Source organism: Acipenser ruthenus, chromosome 31 (assembly GCF_902713425.1).
Source record: "Acipenser ruthenus chromosome 31, fAciRut3.2 maternal haplotype, whole genome shotgun sequence".
NCBI classification, from domain to species: domain Eukaryota; kingdom Metazoa; phylum Chordata; class Actinopteri; order Acipenseriformes; family Acipenseridae; genus Acipenser; species Acipenser ruthenus.
In genome coordinates this window covers 5873310-5890293 of record NC_081219.1, presented here as the reverse complement: position 1 = coordinate 5890293, position 16984 = coordinate 5873310, and the positions used below count along the sequence as shown (strand labels likewise).

General features: G+C 37.0%; 2 protein-coding genes across 7 annotated transcripts in view; one reads left to right on the top strand and one right to left on the bottom strand.

Annotated features, from left to right (window-relative positions):
• LOC117396660 (protein SCAI) overlaps positions 1-16984 on the top strand; it is a 179986-nt gene that overhangs the window by 102426 nt on the left and 60576 nt on the right. For all 5 annotated transcript variants that reach the window (XM_059005198.1, XM_059005196.1, XM_059005199.1 and 2 more), the window contains one exon: positions 12561-12662. In XM_059005198.1, coding sequence (XP_058861181.1) covers positions 12561-12662 — 102 coding nt within the window. The remainder of the gene's footprint in view (positions 1-12560; positions 12663-16984) is intronic.
• LOC117972664 (G2/M phase-specific E3 ubiquitin-protein ligase-like) lies at positions 1426-8589 on the bottom strand. Of its 2 annotated transcripts, XM_059005195.1 has the most exons (11): positions 8059-8589; positions 7285-7518; positions 6765-6918; positions 5714-5782; positions 5399-5547; positions 4301-4396; positions 3905-4215; positions 3257-3438; positions 2336-2505; positions 1892-2106; positions 1426-1719 (listed from the first exon to the last, which is right to left on the bottom strand). In XM_059005195.1, the coding sequence occupies exons 1-11, from the start codon at positions 8301-8303 to the stop codon at positions 1478-1480; spliced, it is 2067 nt and encodes a 688-aa protein (XP_058861178.1). In that variant the 5' UTR covers positions 8304-8589; the 3' UTR covers positions 1426-1477. The 2 variants fall into 2 exon arrangements, 1 of the variants encoding a protein (XP_058861178.1); XR_009309583.1 differs by lacking the exon at positions 2336-2505 and having other exon boundaries at positions 8059-8585.

Below are 16984 nucleotides of genomic sequence, written 5' to 3'. Positions count from 1 at the left end.
TGCAGTATTTACATATAAATGAGCAAAGGTGAACAGAATTTTGAAGTCACATCTTTATTGTATTTTTTATTATAAAAATGTTCTATATATTGGATATGTATGAAGTTGTATGAGAGTTGCTACTATTCATACCAAGGCATTTTGTGACAGTCCTTGTCTTTAGTATTTCTCCTCTACACATCCTCCGATTGTAGACCAGTGGTCCTGGAGAGCCCCTGTCCAATAAGTTTTATAGGGCACCCTAAATCACCAATTTCTAAAGACTGGGAACACATGGAAGCTATTAATCAGTTAAGCAAATAACTTGTTCAATTAAGGGAACTCTGGTCATTGAGGGCTGTAGGTCATTTTATTTGTTCCAAATAATCCCTAAATTACTTAATTTAACAAAATCACATCTTAATTGATCACAATGAAATAGTTCCAGGTGTTTATAAATTGGGTGCTTTAATGGTTACCTATAGAACCAGCTGGACAGAGGCTCTCCAGGACCAGGGTTGAGAACCACTGATCTAGACTGCTCAAGATGCATTGACAGAATACAATGGTAGGGTTTATATGTCGTGCATTTAGTGAGTGAGTTTTACTGCATTACGATCTAGATCGTTGTTGTGAAAGTTTGCAGTGTAAAACTGTAGCTAACAATACTCACAATGCAACTGTTTAAGGAAATACTGAGTAATAAAAAAAGGATGATTAGGAGAATGGCTTATACTCTACTGCTGTTCCTTTAGTGAGCTGTGTTAAAGAAAATGATCTACAACAACATGTATCCACTACAGTTTCACCTTCTTAGAGTGCAGAAAGTTTCACACATTGTATTTAATGTCAAATAAACAAAGATTATCTAAATTCCTTAGTCTTTCTTTTATTTTTTATATCTTACTAAAACATATAGCATATGTTTCACTTTATTGGCGATTTCTGACATTGAATGAAAAAAGACAATTTTTGAATTGAACATGACCAAATTTGAAGAAAAAAAATCTTCTGATCTTTGTGTAAAGTGATCAAACCAGAGCTTTCTAATTAATTTTCAACACTTAACTCAGAGTTGGGAGACTAAATCACCTGTAACTTAAAACTTTCAATTATTTCCATGTTTAGAACAATGAAAATTAAGCACATTATTAGTGCAATTAAGAGTTCAAATAAGTAACAGCAACAACAAAAACTAGCAGACACAGGGGTCCTCCAGGACCAGAGTTTAGAACCACTGATGTAAACAAATGCAAAGACAGATGCACTTCTCTTCAAAATAAAATACATCACAGGAGTGGCAAAAATGGTCATTTGTATGCTATACTAGGAAATATATACACCCCCTCCCCTCTCAACCTCTCCTCCCCCACCTACCTCCCCACTTCTCCTCCCTCCCCACCCCACTTCACTTCACTTTTCCTCCCCACCCCCACTCCTCTCCTCTCCTCTCCTCCTCATGACCCTGCAGAAGCAGCAGCTGTGGGTTTTACATAATTTAAGGCCTTCCAAATCCATGGGAATTTTTTATTCCAAAGTCCATGTCCTTTCTGAAATATTCATATTTGCTCTTCAGTGGCAGTCGAATTACGTTCTCACAGGTATTAGCAATTGGGAACCTGTGATCTTCGTCATGGAGGAACTCGACAGAAGGAGCAGGACTGAATCCTAGTGCTGGAATTTTGTCACTTCCAGTTACAAAAACAAGAACTTCTTCCAACGAAACTGTTGTTAATTTCACTGTAAAGAAATATTGGCAGTACTTTTACAATAAGAATGCATTCTACAAGAATATAAAAAGAATTACATTAGACAGACAAAACAACTATGATACAATTTAAGAGCATCTTGCATTGTAAATATCTCACTTCATTTAATTAAGCAAATTAAACAATTTAATAGCCAATCTTACATTCAGCATCCTGCAAATAATCTCTCCAAAAACCAAGCGTAATGCATTCGCCATGATATTTGTTGCTGCCAGCTTCCGAAAGATGAACTTTGAAAAGATTTTCTAAATGTTCAGCAGTCAGTCTCTCTATGCTCTCCACAAAAAGACATCTCAGCTGCACAGGATAGGTCTTCAAGGCATTGAGCATGCCAAGTGCCGTAAGGCCCTCAGAAAAACTGAGAACAAAATGTCAGTGAGGTTATGTAGTTACACCAAAGGTAAAGTATTGCACATCTGTTTTGCATTTACTCACAGGTGCAACTAGGTGTGCAAGGCTTGTAACTATAAAGTGTACTATACAGACAACTTATTAACAGGAATACTACCAAAGATATAAAACTACCTCCTACCAAGAACTGCTAGTTTGTTACAGAAAATAACTTACTGTTTTAATACAGTTTTTACCTCTCATATGCAGCCCTGGTTCTCTGCAGCACATACCAACTGGCTATATCTATAGCTACCTCTCCTCGGTTTTGCATATCAATTCGCCTGAAGCACCCTGACAATGCCAAAATGCTGGAAGCTTTACTGACAGCATCTTCTAAAGCATCTTCTGAACTGGCATCCCTGATCTAACAAAAAAAAAAGACCCTCAATCACATTTATAATGACTTTAAAAAAAAATAAAGAATTCTGAATTTTTATATCTTAAAACAAAAAGTAGCAAGTCAAGTGATTTAAGAAAGAAAAAAAATTAAATTAACACCAGTGTAGAGAACTGTACTCCTGAGATGAAGTACTTTCAAGATCTGAAAACTGAAAAGTGTTGCCCCTCTCAATCTATTACTGTTAATCCAATACTTTTTATGATCTGTAGTAGGTTAAATTGCAATATTTTATTCCTGTTAGAAGTTTTGGTAGTAAATCAGATCAGTCACTAGCATAACCTTTCAGAAAGAACAAACACTTTCAATTAACAGGCAAGACTGGCTCACTTGTTAAAGGGAAGGCAAAAACTCTCAAAAAATATTAATATGTATAAACAGACTTCTTTTTGCTGCTGCTTGCATTTACAAGATGCTCTTTGATAAAAAAACAACTTAATCCCCTTTTACTAAAAAAAAAAAAAAAACAGTGAACAAAATGGTCAAGGTGTCGAGCTCCACAGTAGTGCAGGATCACCTACCTGAGTGTTATTGAAATATGGGACATATTAACATATTGATTGATCTTAATACATATTTAAATCATAACAAAACATTACTGTAGCTACTGTAAACATTTTTCTTTGTGTTTAAATTTAATATTCTGGGATATGCTTTTCTCCTTTAATGCATATACATCAAATTGAGAAATGAAAAAAACAACAAGTTAACAACTCACTAGTATTATTTGTGAACGGATTTCTTCGTTTGCCACATCCTCTGCAGATACAATTACTTTATCAGGTCCACATATCAGTGCCTCAGTAAGAACTGGAGACAAAAACTGAGGAGGTGGACCTCCATGAATGATTGACATAGCCATCAGCTGTCCAGCATAGAAGTAGCTGTTGCCCTTAAGTGCTAAAATAATAAAGACATAAGGATTTTTAAATGTTATCTGAAATAAAAAGGTTAAATATTAAACCCATTTTAAAATGGATCTTAAAATGTTCAATTAAATTAAGTTGCAATTTCCTGTAAACCTTTATAAGAGGGATACTATAGCAGGGATTAAATAGAATTTTGGATCTATCCGTGAATTACAAATTATAAATGCTTCACTTTTTTTTGGTAGCTTCTTGAATCTACCTAAATGGAAAACCAGAACTGAGTAATTGAATAGTGGGTTTGGAGTTTGCAAGTGGGTGAAAGTTGTGATTGCATCCTCACCTATAGATACCTACCTACATATATCAAAGTAACAAAGGGATCATTAAGTAAAAATAAATACTAAATAAAACAATGGTAAATTACCTTTCAGTATTAAACAGAATTTTCATGAAATAAGAACACTTCTATTCTGGATCCCCCCCTCCCAGTATTTTACCTGCAATACTGCAAGCAAGAACTTTTTTTCCTTGTGGTCCTTCAAACATTCCGCTGTGATCCCGAACGTATTCCAGAACTAGGCGCAAAAATTCACGTTTTGGACCACCGAGATCTACTGCACCTTCAGAAATTCCTTCATTATCAGTAAATTTTATGTCCATCTGCTTGGTTGGTGAGAAGTTAGGTCGGCTCATGGCTCGGACAGTACCGTCCCAAACATTTCTCCTTGTAATATTGTAACGAACAACTTCACTGCTGAGTGAATTTTCAAGGGGCTTCAGTATTTCTTTCAATGAACAGCTTTCTTCCCTGAAAGATTAAAAGAAAATAGCTAACTTCAACAATTTGTATTGTCATACTCATACGTAACTTATGTACTGTATACGATACTTACAGCATAGGTTGAATGTCCACAAGAGATCGGGAAATGGCTTCATTTAAATCTGAATCGTCTGAAAGACTTCCAGTATCCAAAAGATCTACATAATTCCTTTAAAATGAAAACACAGGACAAAACATTTTTACAAACATGGAAAATCTAGTATTGTGGATATTGCTGTTTTACTCTAATTAGGAATGTCAAAGGATTACAAAAATAATCACATGGTTAAAAAAAAGTTTACTTGTATGTAGTTAGTTTTAGTCACAGAAAAAAAAAAACACACACACACACACACACACACACACCAGAATACCATGAATTAAGAATATGTTCAACAAAAAATGTTTATATATATATATATATATATATATATATATATATATATATATATATATATATATATATATATATATATATATATATTAGGGCACCAGTGTAGAGTAGTGGTTAGGGCTCTGGACTGGAGGGTTGTGGGTTCAATCCCAGGTGGGGGACACTGCTGCTGTACCCTTAAGAAAGGTACTTTACCTTTCTTGCTCCAGTAAAAACCCAAACTGTATAAATGGGTAATTGTATGTAAAAATAATGTGTAAAAAGATAATAAGGTAATTGTATGTAAAAATAATGTGTAAAAAGATAAAATAATGTAATTGTATGTAAAAATAATGTGATATCTTGTAACAATTTTAAGTCACCCTGGATAAGGGCGTCTGCTAAGAGATTATATAATGCATTTGTTATGGTAGCCTATTGGTAACAGAATGTCAATGCTGTTTTTGGAATAGACTGTACTTGGTTCATACTTGCTGCCATCCTATTTTTTTTTTTTTTTTTTTTTTTTTTTAAAAACATGAAGCAAACAAAAAAGTTATGGCTGATACAACAGCAGATCTGCTAGTTAATTTCAGAATCAAACAAATGAGTCTCTCCCTAAACTCACTTGCCATCAGCTTCTTACAGCGGACCTGCCGAACTACCCTGCTGACATCATGACTGCTGCTTCTCACAAAATACAGCACTCTCCTTAACCTTAAGCTATTCACGCATGTTATTTACTCAGTACAAAAATTCAATGTTTTGTATCACTTATAGTAGGTTCAGATATGTTACCTATATGTATCCTCACATACACTGGTCTTAGCTGTGACAGATTCTGATCTGCAAATGTGGCTTTCTGAAGGTAGTGAGTGATCATCAGCAAATGTGCTTTTGCTGCTCATATTCTCCCTCTGAGATGTATTCTCAACACAAACTGAAGGCTGTGAACGAAAATAAAGCAATTCAAACTTAAATGACAATCTTTAAATATAAATCATACAACCTTAAAAAAGACACACTTCAAAAACTAGACAGACAAACCAAAAGTAATTTAGTGTAGACACCCACACTTTTCAGCCAGCATTATGTAAACTTATATTGACTTACCTGAACAGATGAGAAAGACAGAGCAGAAGCTTCAGTTACATCAATGATGTCTTCATCTGAATTTTCTGCCTGTAAAAAAACACACATTATACTGTAAGATTATTCACAAATTTGTGAACTTTGTTATATGCATCTGTGGCAAAGTGGTAAGTAGTACGTGCAGGTGTGATGCAGTGCTGTAATGAAACACACACACATTTATAATCCGGTTTCGAACAGTTTTTATTCTTATCCAGGTGTGGTGACCAAATAATAATGCAGAGTATATAACAGGGTTGCAGTCCCAAATAATAAACACAAATATCTGTCCCACAATATACTAACACGGTCACCAGTCCTGGGTGTGTGCAGTAGTGCTTGTGGTGGGTGATACAGGTTTATTTGTGACAAAGGTGCAGTGTTGTCCGGTTTCGTGCTCGCCCATGGTGACAGCTCCGGAACTGTGTTAACTGTCTGGTAACGTACAAGACAATTACAAACAAACAAAAACGCAACTCACAATTTCACTTAAAATTGGTGTATCGTGCTTCTGGTGCTTTACTCACTAAAAACCAATACGAAGGAACCAATTACGAGTCTCTGTCCCCTTTATGTGCTGTCATGCATTACCCCTTGGTAAACGAATGCAGCTGCCTTTACAATCTGCGGCTACTACATTGTTTACCTTCCGGGTCAATACATTCTTGCAACAGAGTCTCGCTTTCTTCCAGACTGACCGACTTCCTGACCGGGGGAAAGAACTGTCAGGCCAGCCCGTCCAAAGAACTCAGTCCTCGCTGCTTAGCGCCCTCACAGGTTAGGAGGGAGATTTACAATCAAGAATCATTATATTTCTGTCACAGCATCCCAAATTAGCAGTGGTCAAAATAAGCTTCAAAATTCTGTCCTGTCCCAATTTTCTCATCACAGAAAACTTAGCAGTGTCCAAAAGCTTGCGGTCAACATCATGTTGCAATTTCTGAAAGCCTCAAATTGCTTAATGATCAATGTCTAAAGACCTCTTTGGTTGAAAGTGAGATTAACTATTTATTTAGATAAATCCAATACTTACCCGTTTTCCTCCAAGTTCTAAAAGAACCCTGTCAGGTCGGACATAAATTGACCTTTGGGTAAAGATCTTTTTAAGCATGTGTCCATTTAGTTTTTGCCCAGGTGTTAAAGATGGTTTCACGAGTTTATTATGGCATCCTAGTAGAATTTCAATTCTGCATCAAAAAACAATAAAATAAAAACTAACATATTAAGGTACACCAAGACAAAACCATGCGGCTACAACATTAGGTTAACTTTGGGTAAATGTCTTTATGTAGTTTATTTTTTACATTGCTTTCACTGTATAAACATTAAAGTCGCTTTAAAATAACAGTTTATTATGACTTAATTGAAAACATGATAAAATGCTTAACTTACACTGATTGGGATGCACTGTTGAAATAATTACTACAGCAAAGACCACATGCACACAATCAAAACTAATGTACACCAAATTTCAAAAGAACTCTGTGAAAACTGCTAATGAGCTCACAAACAGCAATGTGGGGAGCACAGAGAATTACAATTTAAAAAACCACCTGCAGGAACTCAGTTTTTCAGAGAATGCGTTCTTGATTGATTCGAATACTGCCTGCTCATCCCAGCTGACGTTAAATTCCAGTGCTGAAACCACGTGCCCGTTTCCAAAAAGCATAGCTTTCATGCCGCGTCTTGGGACATGTGAAAATGTATTATCGGGAAGGAGAACCAGTTCTTTACAAAACGTTGGACTTTCCCGGCTGTTTTTCCTCAATGCGGAACTCGAACTATAACTAAAGAAAAAAATAATTTGTATTTTAAAAGTCAAAATACACCTACCAGTGTGAGGCCCACTTCTGTAGCAAATATGCTGCACACGTTTAGCCAACTCTCTTATTTTTAAAAATAGCAGGTCTCCCAATTCATAGTTTCTAATAAGCAGTACATTGTATGTGGAAGGCAAAGAAACAAATCTAGTTCCATAACTAAAGCAGCTTCCCTTAAATATATATATTTTTAGCCTTACAGGATTAATATTACAGATATCTTACCATCAATGCGTAACAAAACGTAAACGTAAACGTAAATAAACGTCTGGTTTAAAAAAAAACGATTGCGTGTCCTGGGTTAACAAACATGTGACCACGTTTACTATACTATATTTTAAAATACGCTTAACTTCTGCAAAATTATAGTACGTAGTGAAATCAGCTATTATATATTATTCACACACACACAGAATGTATATGCTATTGACAAGGTACAGGTAAAGTTATTATTTTAAAGTTTAGCTCGCTAAAGACTTAAATATTTAATATACTTAATGAACATACCCCTGTCCCAATCCTCGTCTTTTGCAACCAAAATTGCGACGGAGGTTGTATATAGCGTTACTACAACCCGTGTTGGGCAGGGTGGAACAGCTGGCTTCATCGCCTGTGTTTCGATTAAACTGACCCATCACCTCAATGTCAACATTTCTTCTCTGTGTTTGGTTAACCGCATCAGCTAACGATTGTAAAAGCCTTTGGTCCGTAATTATTCGTTCCATAACTTCTCTAACGTTTCCTCCTTCCATTACCTACAGCACCAGCGCGCGAAAATATTAGGGTCCTTAAGGGGAGATCCATTTATATGCTTCCTCTGGTCATTTTATACATACCTGAGAAGTAAAGATCCCTGATACTTTTTATGAATTTACGAGAAAAATAATATTACATTGAATTTTACTGAGGAAAAAAAAAAGATTTTATTAAATTGTGCTTATAAGTGCAGGGCCAGTGGCTGTCCAAATCATGCCTGCTTTAAATTTCAAACCGATGCATACGCCAGCAAACCGATGTATGCGCCAGCGAACCAATGCATACGCCAGCAAACCGATGTATGCGCCAGCGAACCAATACATACGCCAGCGAACCAATACATACGCCAGCAAACCGATGTATGCGCCAGCGAACCAATACATACGCCAGCAAACCAATGCATACGCCAGCAAACCAATGCATACGCCAGCAAACCGATGTATGCGCCAGCGAACCAATACATACGCCAGCAAACCAATGCATACGCCAGCAAACCAATGCATACGCCAGCAAACCGATGTATGCGCCAGCGAACCAATACATACGCCAGCAAACCAATGCATACGCCAGCAAACCAATGCATACGCCAGCAAACCGATGTATGCGCCAGCGAACCAATACATACGCCAGCAAACCAATGCATACGCCAGCAAACCAATGCATACGCCAGCAAACCGATGTATGCGCCAGCGAACCAATACATACGCCAGCAAACCGATGTATGCGCCAGCGAACCAATACATACGCCAGCAAACCAATAGATGCCCCAGCAAACCAATACATACGCCAGCAAACCAATAGATGTGCCAACAAAGAGCAAACCAATACATACGCCAGCAAACCAATAGATGCCCCAGCAAACCAATACATACGCCAGCAAACCAATACATGTGCAAACAAAATTCAATATATGCGCCATCATTTCAATATAGTTGTGGATACAATGAATGATTTTTTTCCTGAACGGCGCCTCATAGTGTGGCGTAGACTCCACAAGGAGCTGGAAGGTGTCTTGATGGATGTTGGTCATTCAGTCGCTAATATTTCACACAGTTGCTGCAGATGGGTGGCAGAGGATCGTTTTAATATTTTCCTATTGTAAAAAAGCCAGGCCTTAACAAATTAGAATTTTCCAACCTTCGTCCAATCTCTGTTACCTTTTTATGGCAAAGGTTCTTGAACGTGTGATTGAGTTCCAGCTTCAGGACTATCTGTTTTCTTCTGCCCTTCTAGGTACTTTTCAGTCTGGTTTTCTCCCCTTCCATGGTACTGAGATGGCTCTGCAGTGTGTTGTTGGCGACCTTTTGAAGATCTTGGATGCTGGTCGTGCTGCGGTTCTCATCCTCCTTGATCTCTCAGCGGCCTTCGACACCGTTGATCACAGGATCTTACTTGACCGCCTGGGAAACCGTTTTGGTATTACTGGTCTAGCTTTGTCTTTAAGTCTTTTCTTACCAACTGTACCAGCAGGCTGTCAGTAGGTTCCAATGTGTCATCGCTGTCGTTGGTCAAATATGGGGTTCCTCAAGGATCCAGTCTTTCTCATGTTTTATTCAATCTTTATATAGAGCCCCTGGGGGAGATCATTGAGGCATGTGGACTCCAGTACCACCAGTATGCTGATGACACACAGCTGTATGTGTGTGTCTCTGGCAATGTTGATGAGTTGAGGGCTGGACTGGAGTGCTGCCTTTCAAAGGTGGATACCTGGCTTAATTTAAATTTAGTTGAAACTAAACCCTTCAAAAACAGGTTTTACTCTTAGGATCGACAGCGACTCTCAAGAAGCTCGAGAATAATTTTATCCCTCCGAATATTAATGGAACCACACCTATTGTAGTTACTAAAGCTACAAACTTAGGAGTGATTATTGATACCCACCTTTCATTTGTCCCTCAAATTAACCAGGTGGTTAGTTCCTCTACTTTTCTCTTGCGTAATTTAAAAGTTATTAAACCATTTTTGCCAGGTCCCCTTTTTTGGACAGTTGTTCAAACACTTTTAAGCCCAAAGCTAGACTACTGCATCTCCCTTTTTCAGGCCTTCCTGTGGTCTAGCTTAATAGACATCAGAGGATTCAAAACATGGCAGCTCGCCTTGTGTCTGGGATTCCGCTGCGCTCCCACATCACTCCGGTTCAGAGGGAGCTACACTGGCTCCCAGTCCGTGAGAGAATAGATTTCAAGACCTTTGCACTGTTTATAAAGCATTAAATGGAGTTGGACCAGCCTATCTTCAAGCTGTTCTTCCTGTTAGAATCAATACCAGGAATTTTACTTTCGAATGGTTCCCTCCATATTTCTCCTCCTTTTTTCTCCTCCAGTTAATTTGGGAGGCCGCACCTTTCAGGCCAGAGCAGCTTATTTATGGAATTTGCCAGTGGAAATTAGAACCTCTTCTAGCCGCCTTCTGTTTAGAAAGCAATTAAAAACGTTGCTTTATCAAAGAATATTTGGGTAACTTTAGAGAGCTGGAATGGTTTTAATAATTTAATACATTATTATTATTATTATTTATTTCTTAGCAGACGCCCTTATCCAGGACAACTTACAATTGTTACAAGATATCACATTATTTTTTCATACAATTACATTATTTATTTTTTACACATTAGTTTTTACATACAATTACCCATTTATACAGTTGGGTTTTTACTGGAGCAATGCAGGTAAAGTACCTTGCTCAAGGGTACAGCAGCAGTGTCCCCCACCTGGGATTGAACCCAGGACCCTCCGGTCAAGAGTCCAGAGCCCTAACCACTACTCCACACTGCTGCCCCAAAGTGTATAATGTTGTGCAATATATTTACGTTGTACTGTACTGTGTGTTTTATACCATTTATGATGTACCATCTGTATCACATGGTACTATATCTGAAATTATTTTAATGTTTTTTGCCTTGTACAGTGCTCCAATTCTAATTGGGGAGTGGCGCTATATAAAAATGTGAAATAAATAAGTAAATAATATTTCACACAATTGCTGCAGATGGGTGGCAGAGGATCGGGATGGCAGATGCAACATTCAGGGTCATCCCAAACATGCACAATTGGATTAAGATGCAGGGATTGTGGAGGCCATTGAACAAGCCTTACGTTTCTGTCACACTCCAGTCGTAGACAATTCTGGCACAGTGGATGGGTGCATTATTGTCCTGAAAGTAGACAGTGGCTAGGCAGTGTTTCACACTTTTGAGTTTTACAGTACTTATGTTGAGAGAACCATTTATCCTATAAAAATCAGTTCAACCATTCTTTAGACAAAGTTATTGAGAGCATATGGGGATAAATACATCACACTTATTATATGTTTACAAATAGCTAGAGGTTCTTATCTAATTGTGGTGAAACTTGGTTTCAACATTATGTACCACAAGTGAGAATATCAACATATGTAATGGAATGTAGCTCATGCTGACCTGGGGCAGTATGTTACTGACTGATTTGTAAAGGTTTTCAGTATTGACAGACAGTCAATACTTTGGAACATTAACTAACTGTGCTCTTGAAATGCTTAGCATAGCCTTTCTAAGAAAATGCAGGTGTATTTTTGTGATGCAAATCTGAGTAAAAAAAAAAAAAATTGTGTTCAATTTCTTTCTTCATGTTATTGTTTAATTTAACAACCTTAACCCTTCAAGGTACAAGGGGCATATGTGCCCCACAAATAAAACAATGCTAACTTTCTTATTATTATTGGCAATGAGGTACACACAACACGGTTTAGAATGTATGGACAGGTTGGATCTGGTCATCGAATTATGAATTCACTCCAAATGTATTTCAAGAAGAAACTGTTTGTTCCAGATATTTTACACAGACATTCTGAAACCAATAAGTGAATCTTCAGATATAATCCATATCAAATTTCCAAAGTGGTAATACCATCAAAGTGAATTGGAGCATTTGACATTGAATATAGGGGATCACTGGATTTGGGCACCACGGTAAATATGTGTTACAACAAATAAAAATGATCACCAGTTTGTAATGAATGTTTAGTGCTGACAGACATTAAATTCTTTACTGTGTGTTCATCAGCTTCGCTTGTGGAATGCTATTCAAGGCTCCAGCAGAGTCTCTTCAAGTGCAGTTTTGTGCTGAGAGTCGATGTTGTGGAGCTACTGCTGAACAGCATGGCTGAGTACTGGCTTCATGCTAGATGGTGTGACAAGGAAGCAAAAATCACAGGGAAAAAAAGAAAGACGTTTTAAGCTTGACTGAGGAGGTGTCTGGGTTCTGATTTTTCTCCAGGAGCCGAGCGAGAAGCCTGCCAAGCGTGAGAATCCCCACAAGTACTTGCTGTACAAGCCCACCTTCAGCCAACTCTACACATTCCTCTCCGCAGCATTTAAGGTTTGAAATGCGGCTGCCTTTAGTTTGAAATGCGCCTGCCTTTAAGGTTTGAAATGCGGCTGTCTTTAAGGTTTGATATGCGCCTGCTGTTTTCTTTTGCAGTGCATTAATAATGGTGCAATTTGAATTGTCAAGAATAAAACATTCACTGCATGTTGAATTGCTGAAATTGACAAGAGTGATCATTTCAAATTGTAGCTAACAAAGTAAATGTCATACATGTTTTGTTTTTGCGCTTCTATTAGCTAAATAGGTCTCTGTGCAGTTTTTTGGGGAGAGTTAAAGGATGCTCTCTGTTTCTATATGGGGGTTGTCTGGTTGCACTTCCTGGGTCATTTAATCTCATCAGTGTTTTTTAAGGTCTGTTACAATAGCGTCACGGCCCAGGCTGGTTACCGGCAGAAAAGAAACCCAGAAACAGAAGCTGCAGTTCAAGCACTAAAACAAACACAAAAACAGGAACAAAAGAAACACGACACAAGGACCAAAATAAAAGGTTCAACAAAAGAACAAATTACTTGTAGGCTGGGCATTAGCATTCGCTACACTGTTACAAAGTAATATACAAAAATCACAACACAAACACTCACCCCCAAACTCCTCCCACAAAGGATTTTGCTTCCTTTTATACACGTGGCCACTGCCCAATTAGCATCAATTACCTAACTGGGAATGGCCACACCTGTGATTTCTGGCAGGGACAGATTTAACCTCATCCTGCCAACCTTACATTCCCACACACACACACTATTTACATTCACACAAACACTTTTAGAACATAAGAAAGTTTACAAACGAGAGGAGGCTGTTCGGCCTTGGTCTCGGTCTTGGTCTTAACATATCCGGTTCCGGTCTTGGTCTTGGTCTCAACCTATCCGGTCTCGGTCTTGGTCTTGGTCTCAACATATCCGGTCTCGGTCTTGGGCTTGGTCTTGGTCTCAACATATCCGGTCTCGGTCTTGGTCTCAGTCTCAACATAACCGGTCTCAGTCTTGGTCTTGGCTCAATTTTAGTCTTGACTACATCACTGTTGCATAACAGATTATTTTGCTTGGTATCTGAATTTGGCGGTCTATAGCATGCCCCTATTATTATGCCCTTTGAATTCTTGTCCATTATTCTGACCCATATTGATTCTGCATTGATATTTTCTTCCAGATTTAACACCTGCGCTTCAAGACTATTTTTGATGTATAGCGCTTCTCTCCTGCTTGTCTTTCCTATACATTGTATACGCACAAATATTATATTCGTCTCCATCAATCTCAGATAACCACGTTTCTTCAATCTCAGATAACCACGTTTCTGTAACACCTGTGACATCATAGTTACTTCTTAGTGCAAGTTCTAACATTTTGTATTTGAGACTTCTAGCATTTAGATAAATACATTTAAGGACTATCTTACCTGAGTTGTTGCCCTTGTTTTGATGTAGTCTTTCTTCTGTTTTTTTGTTTATTTCTCCCCCCTTCTTTTCTAGTTTTAAATGCTTCTGAACCTCCTCGAGGATCCTTTCTCTGAGTAGATTGGTTCCCTTTTTATTTAAATGCAGTCCATCCCGCCTATATTGATAGTCGTATAGATAGTCCTTGTTGTATTTACATACCCCACACACTCTGTTTGCATTCACACACACTATTTACTAGTGCTGGGACGAACACAGGATTTTCATGTTCGGATATTCGCTCATAATTTAAATATTCGTTTGGATATTAGTTCGTTTTACAAAAGTAATAAAAGCCATTATGTTGCTCTGAACGCAGGCAGAGACAGCATAACAGCAGAGGCAGGAGGCGTGGCCGTGGCCCCTGTGTGTCTGCCTTTATTTTACAGCAAGACCTTACAACATGTAACACGTTGAAATAGAAAAATATCCCAGGAGTAAAGAATACGTTGTGTAGGACTTACTTTACCCCAGTGAATTAACTACAAAACAAAGGATGCCAAATAGCAGTTCAAGTTAAACATGGTTTTGTTTATTCCCGAAATAAATAGTACATAAATAGTACTGGTAGGTAAAGTTGACACAGTATTTCTTTTTTTCATTCCTGCTGTTTTTTCACAGTAAACAGCGGCCATAGACACGTTTTATAAACGAATAACACAAGCTTTACTTGTGCCTTTGTGTAGCTGAACAAAAGAACAAAAACTGAAATTTAAACTTTAAACACTTCAAATAAAACAAATGTGGAAATGACTTTGTAAAATGAAGGTGAAAAAAACTCACCGTTTTGCTTCTCGTATATTCTTCAGCGTATAACAGACAGTCACAACAAAAATATATACTATCAGAGCTAGAAGTTCACTTTTTAAGGCAGTAGTGAGAATCTGCTACCTGCCTGGAAAGTAGGTAGCAAAATGGTCTTATTCAGTAGCAGTTTATTCCACTAATAATTATATAAAAAAATAATTTTAAAAAAATAAACACCTACTAATGTTTTAAATAGACTGAATACCCCAAACTATCACATAGCAGGTCTATATTTAAATCAGAAAGTATTTACTGAAACCACCTTGTGCTCGACTAAGTAATGGAACTAATGCAATTCTTTGTCGAAATGTATTTTGTAGTTATACAAGAATGCCACCATATCTGTCATTTAAGCATTTGATATGCCATCAGTACGTTAAACAGGCTATGTTTCATCACTGCAAATTCAGTGGTACAAAATTATCCTCTTATCAGTCTTCAGTTGTTGACTGGGATTTCAGTAACAAATCACACACATATATAAAGACAGCGATTTAAAAAAAAACAACTTTCTTATGTTCATATATATATATATATATATATATATATATATATATATATATATATATATATATATATGAAATATTTTGTGTTAAAGCACACATTTCACAGGAGATACGCAACTAGTGATAATCTATTATAAAAAGAAAACATATAGATAAATGAATGCACCTCAAGATTGTATTTTGTCTATTATTCGTACTGATAAAACAAGGAAGACGTTACATGGATCATGTTAGCGTTATAGCTAGCTATTTGCTCCTGTGGGGTTTTTTTTTTTTTTTGGAGTCAGAATTTTGATAAAGTAATAATTATCTACCTATTATGTGTTCATTTTTACCGTCAGTGAAACCAGGGTTAACATTATAACAAAATAATCTCCATGACAGATTAAATTAGCATTTTATAGACCCTGAATAAACGTAATATCCTGTTAGGTCATTGCCTGTTATCTTATAAAATTGAAATGTTTTTAACAGTTGTTTAATTTTACTTTTGGTCTATAAAATAAAGTTCATACTTTAAAATTGTATTATATCGTGAACCTCTATTAGCAATTGTTTCCCGCTTTATGAAAGATACAAATAATGTACATGTTTAAAAAAAATAATAATACCGGTAATTATGTACGTGTTCACTTAGGGTCATATACTGCAGCGTAAGGTATCAGGAAAATGCTACTGCATAAACAAACTAGTAGCAAATTAAGCGTTTTGGTTAGCAACATGCTACCAAATATACGTTAATATATACAATGATAATATATACAATCTATATAAAAAAAATCACTATGCAACATTTTCAGGAAGTTGGGTACTTTTTAAGCGAGACATTTCAAAATGACGTACCTGTCGTTTTTCTGTCCTATCTGGCTCGCTCTGAAATAGCACAACGCGTTTTTTTTGTCCCAGATGGCTTTCCATAGAGATCACTATGAGTGTGAGTGTATAATCTGGTTTGTTTACAATTTGCTGTCTAAAACTTTTAAATAGAGGCTCGAGAGCTGCTGTGCTGATTCAGTGTTTTTTTTTTTTGTTTTTTTTTTATATATAGATTAATCACTCAGAGCTCTTTTTCATTTGCCATTTTTTTAAACTGTCGCACAAATTCTGGTGAGGGTAAATAAGTGCAAGGTTTGTCATTTTTAGCGAATATGAACATCTGATTTTTGTATCCGAATACCTGTAAAAAAAAAAAAAAATTCATTCAAATATTCAGATATTTGTCCCAGCACTACTATTTACATTCACACACACACACACACACACACACACACACACACACACACACACACACACACACACACACACACTATTTACATTCACACACACACACACTATTTACATGCACACACACACACACACTATTTACATTCACTCACACACACACTATTTACATTCACACACACACACTATTTACATTCACACACACACTATTTACATTCACACACACTATTTACATTCACACACACACACACTATTTACATTCACACACACACACACTACTTACATTCACACACACACACACTATTTACATTCACACACACACACACTATTTACATTCACACACA

What these genes read in the sequence shown, in the direction of transcription:
- LOC117972664 (XM_059005195.1), bottom strand. Translation starts at nt 8,303, where the DNA reads ATGGAAGGAGGAAACGTTAGAGAAGTTATGGAACGAATAATTACGGAC. An exon ending in GTGGACATTCAACCTATGCT is followed by an intron (nt 4,216 to 4,300) that starts GTAAGTATCGTA and finishes TTAATCTTTCAG; the next exon opens with GGAAGAAAGCTGTTCATTGA. An exon ending in TCCGTTCACAAATAATACTA is followed by an intron (nt 2,506 to 3,256) that starts GTGAGTTGTTAA and finishes TTTTTTTGTTAG; the next exon opens with ATCAGGGATGCCAGTTCAGA.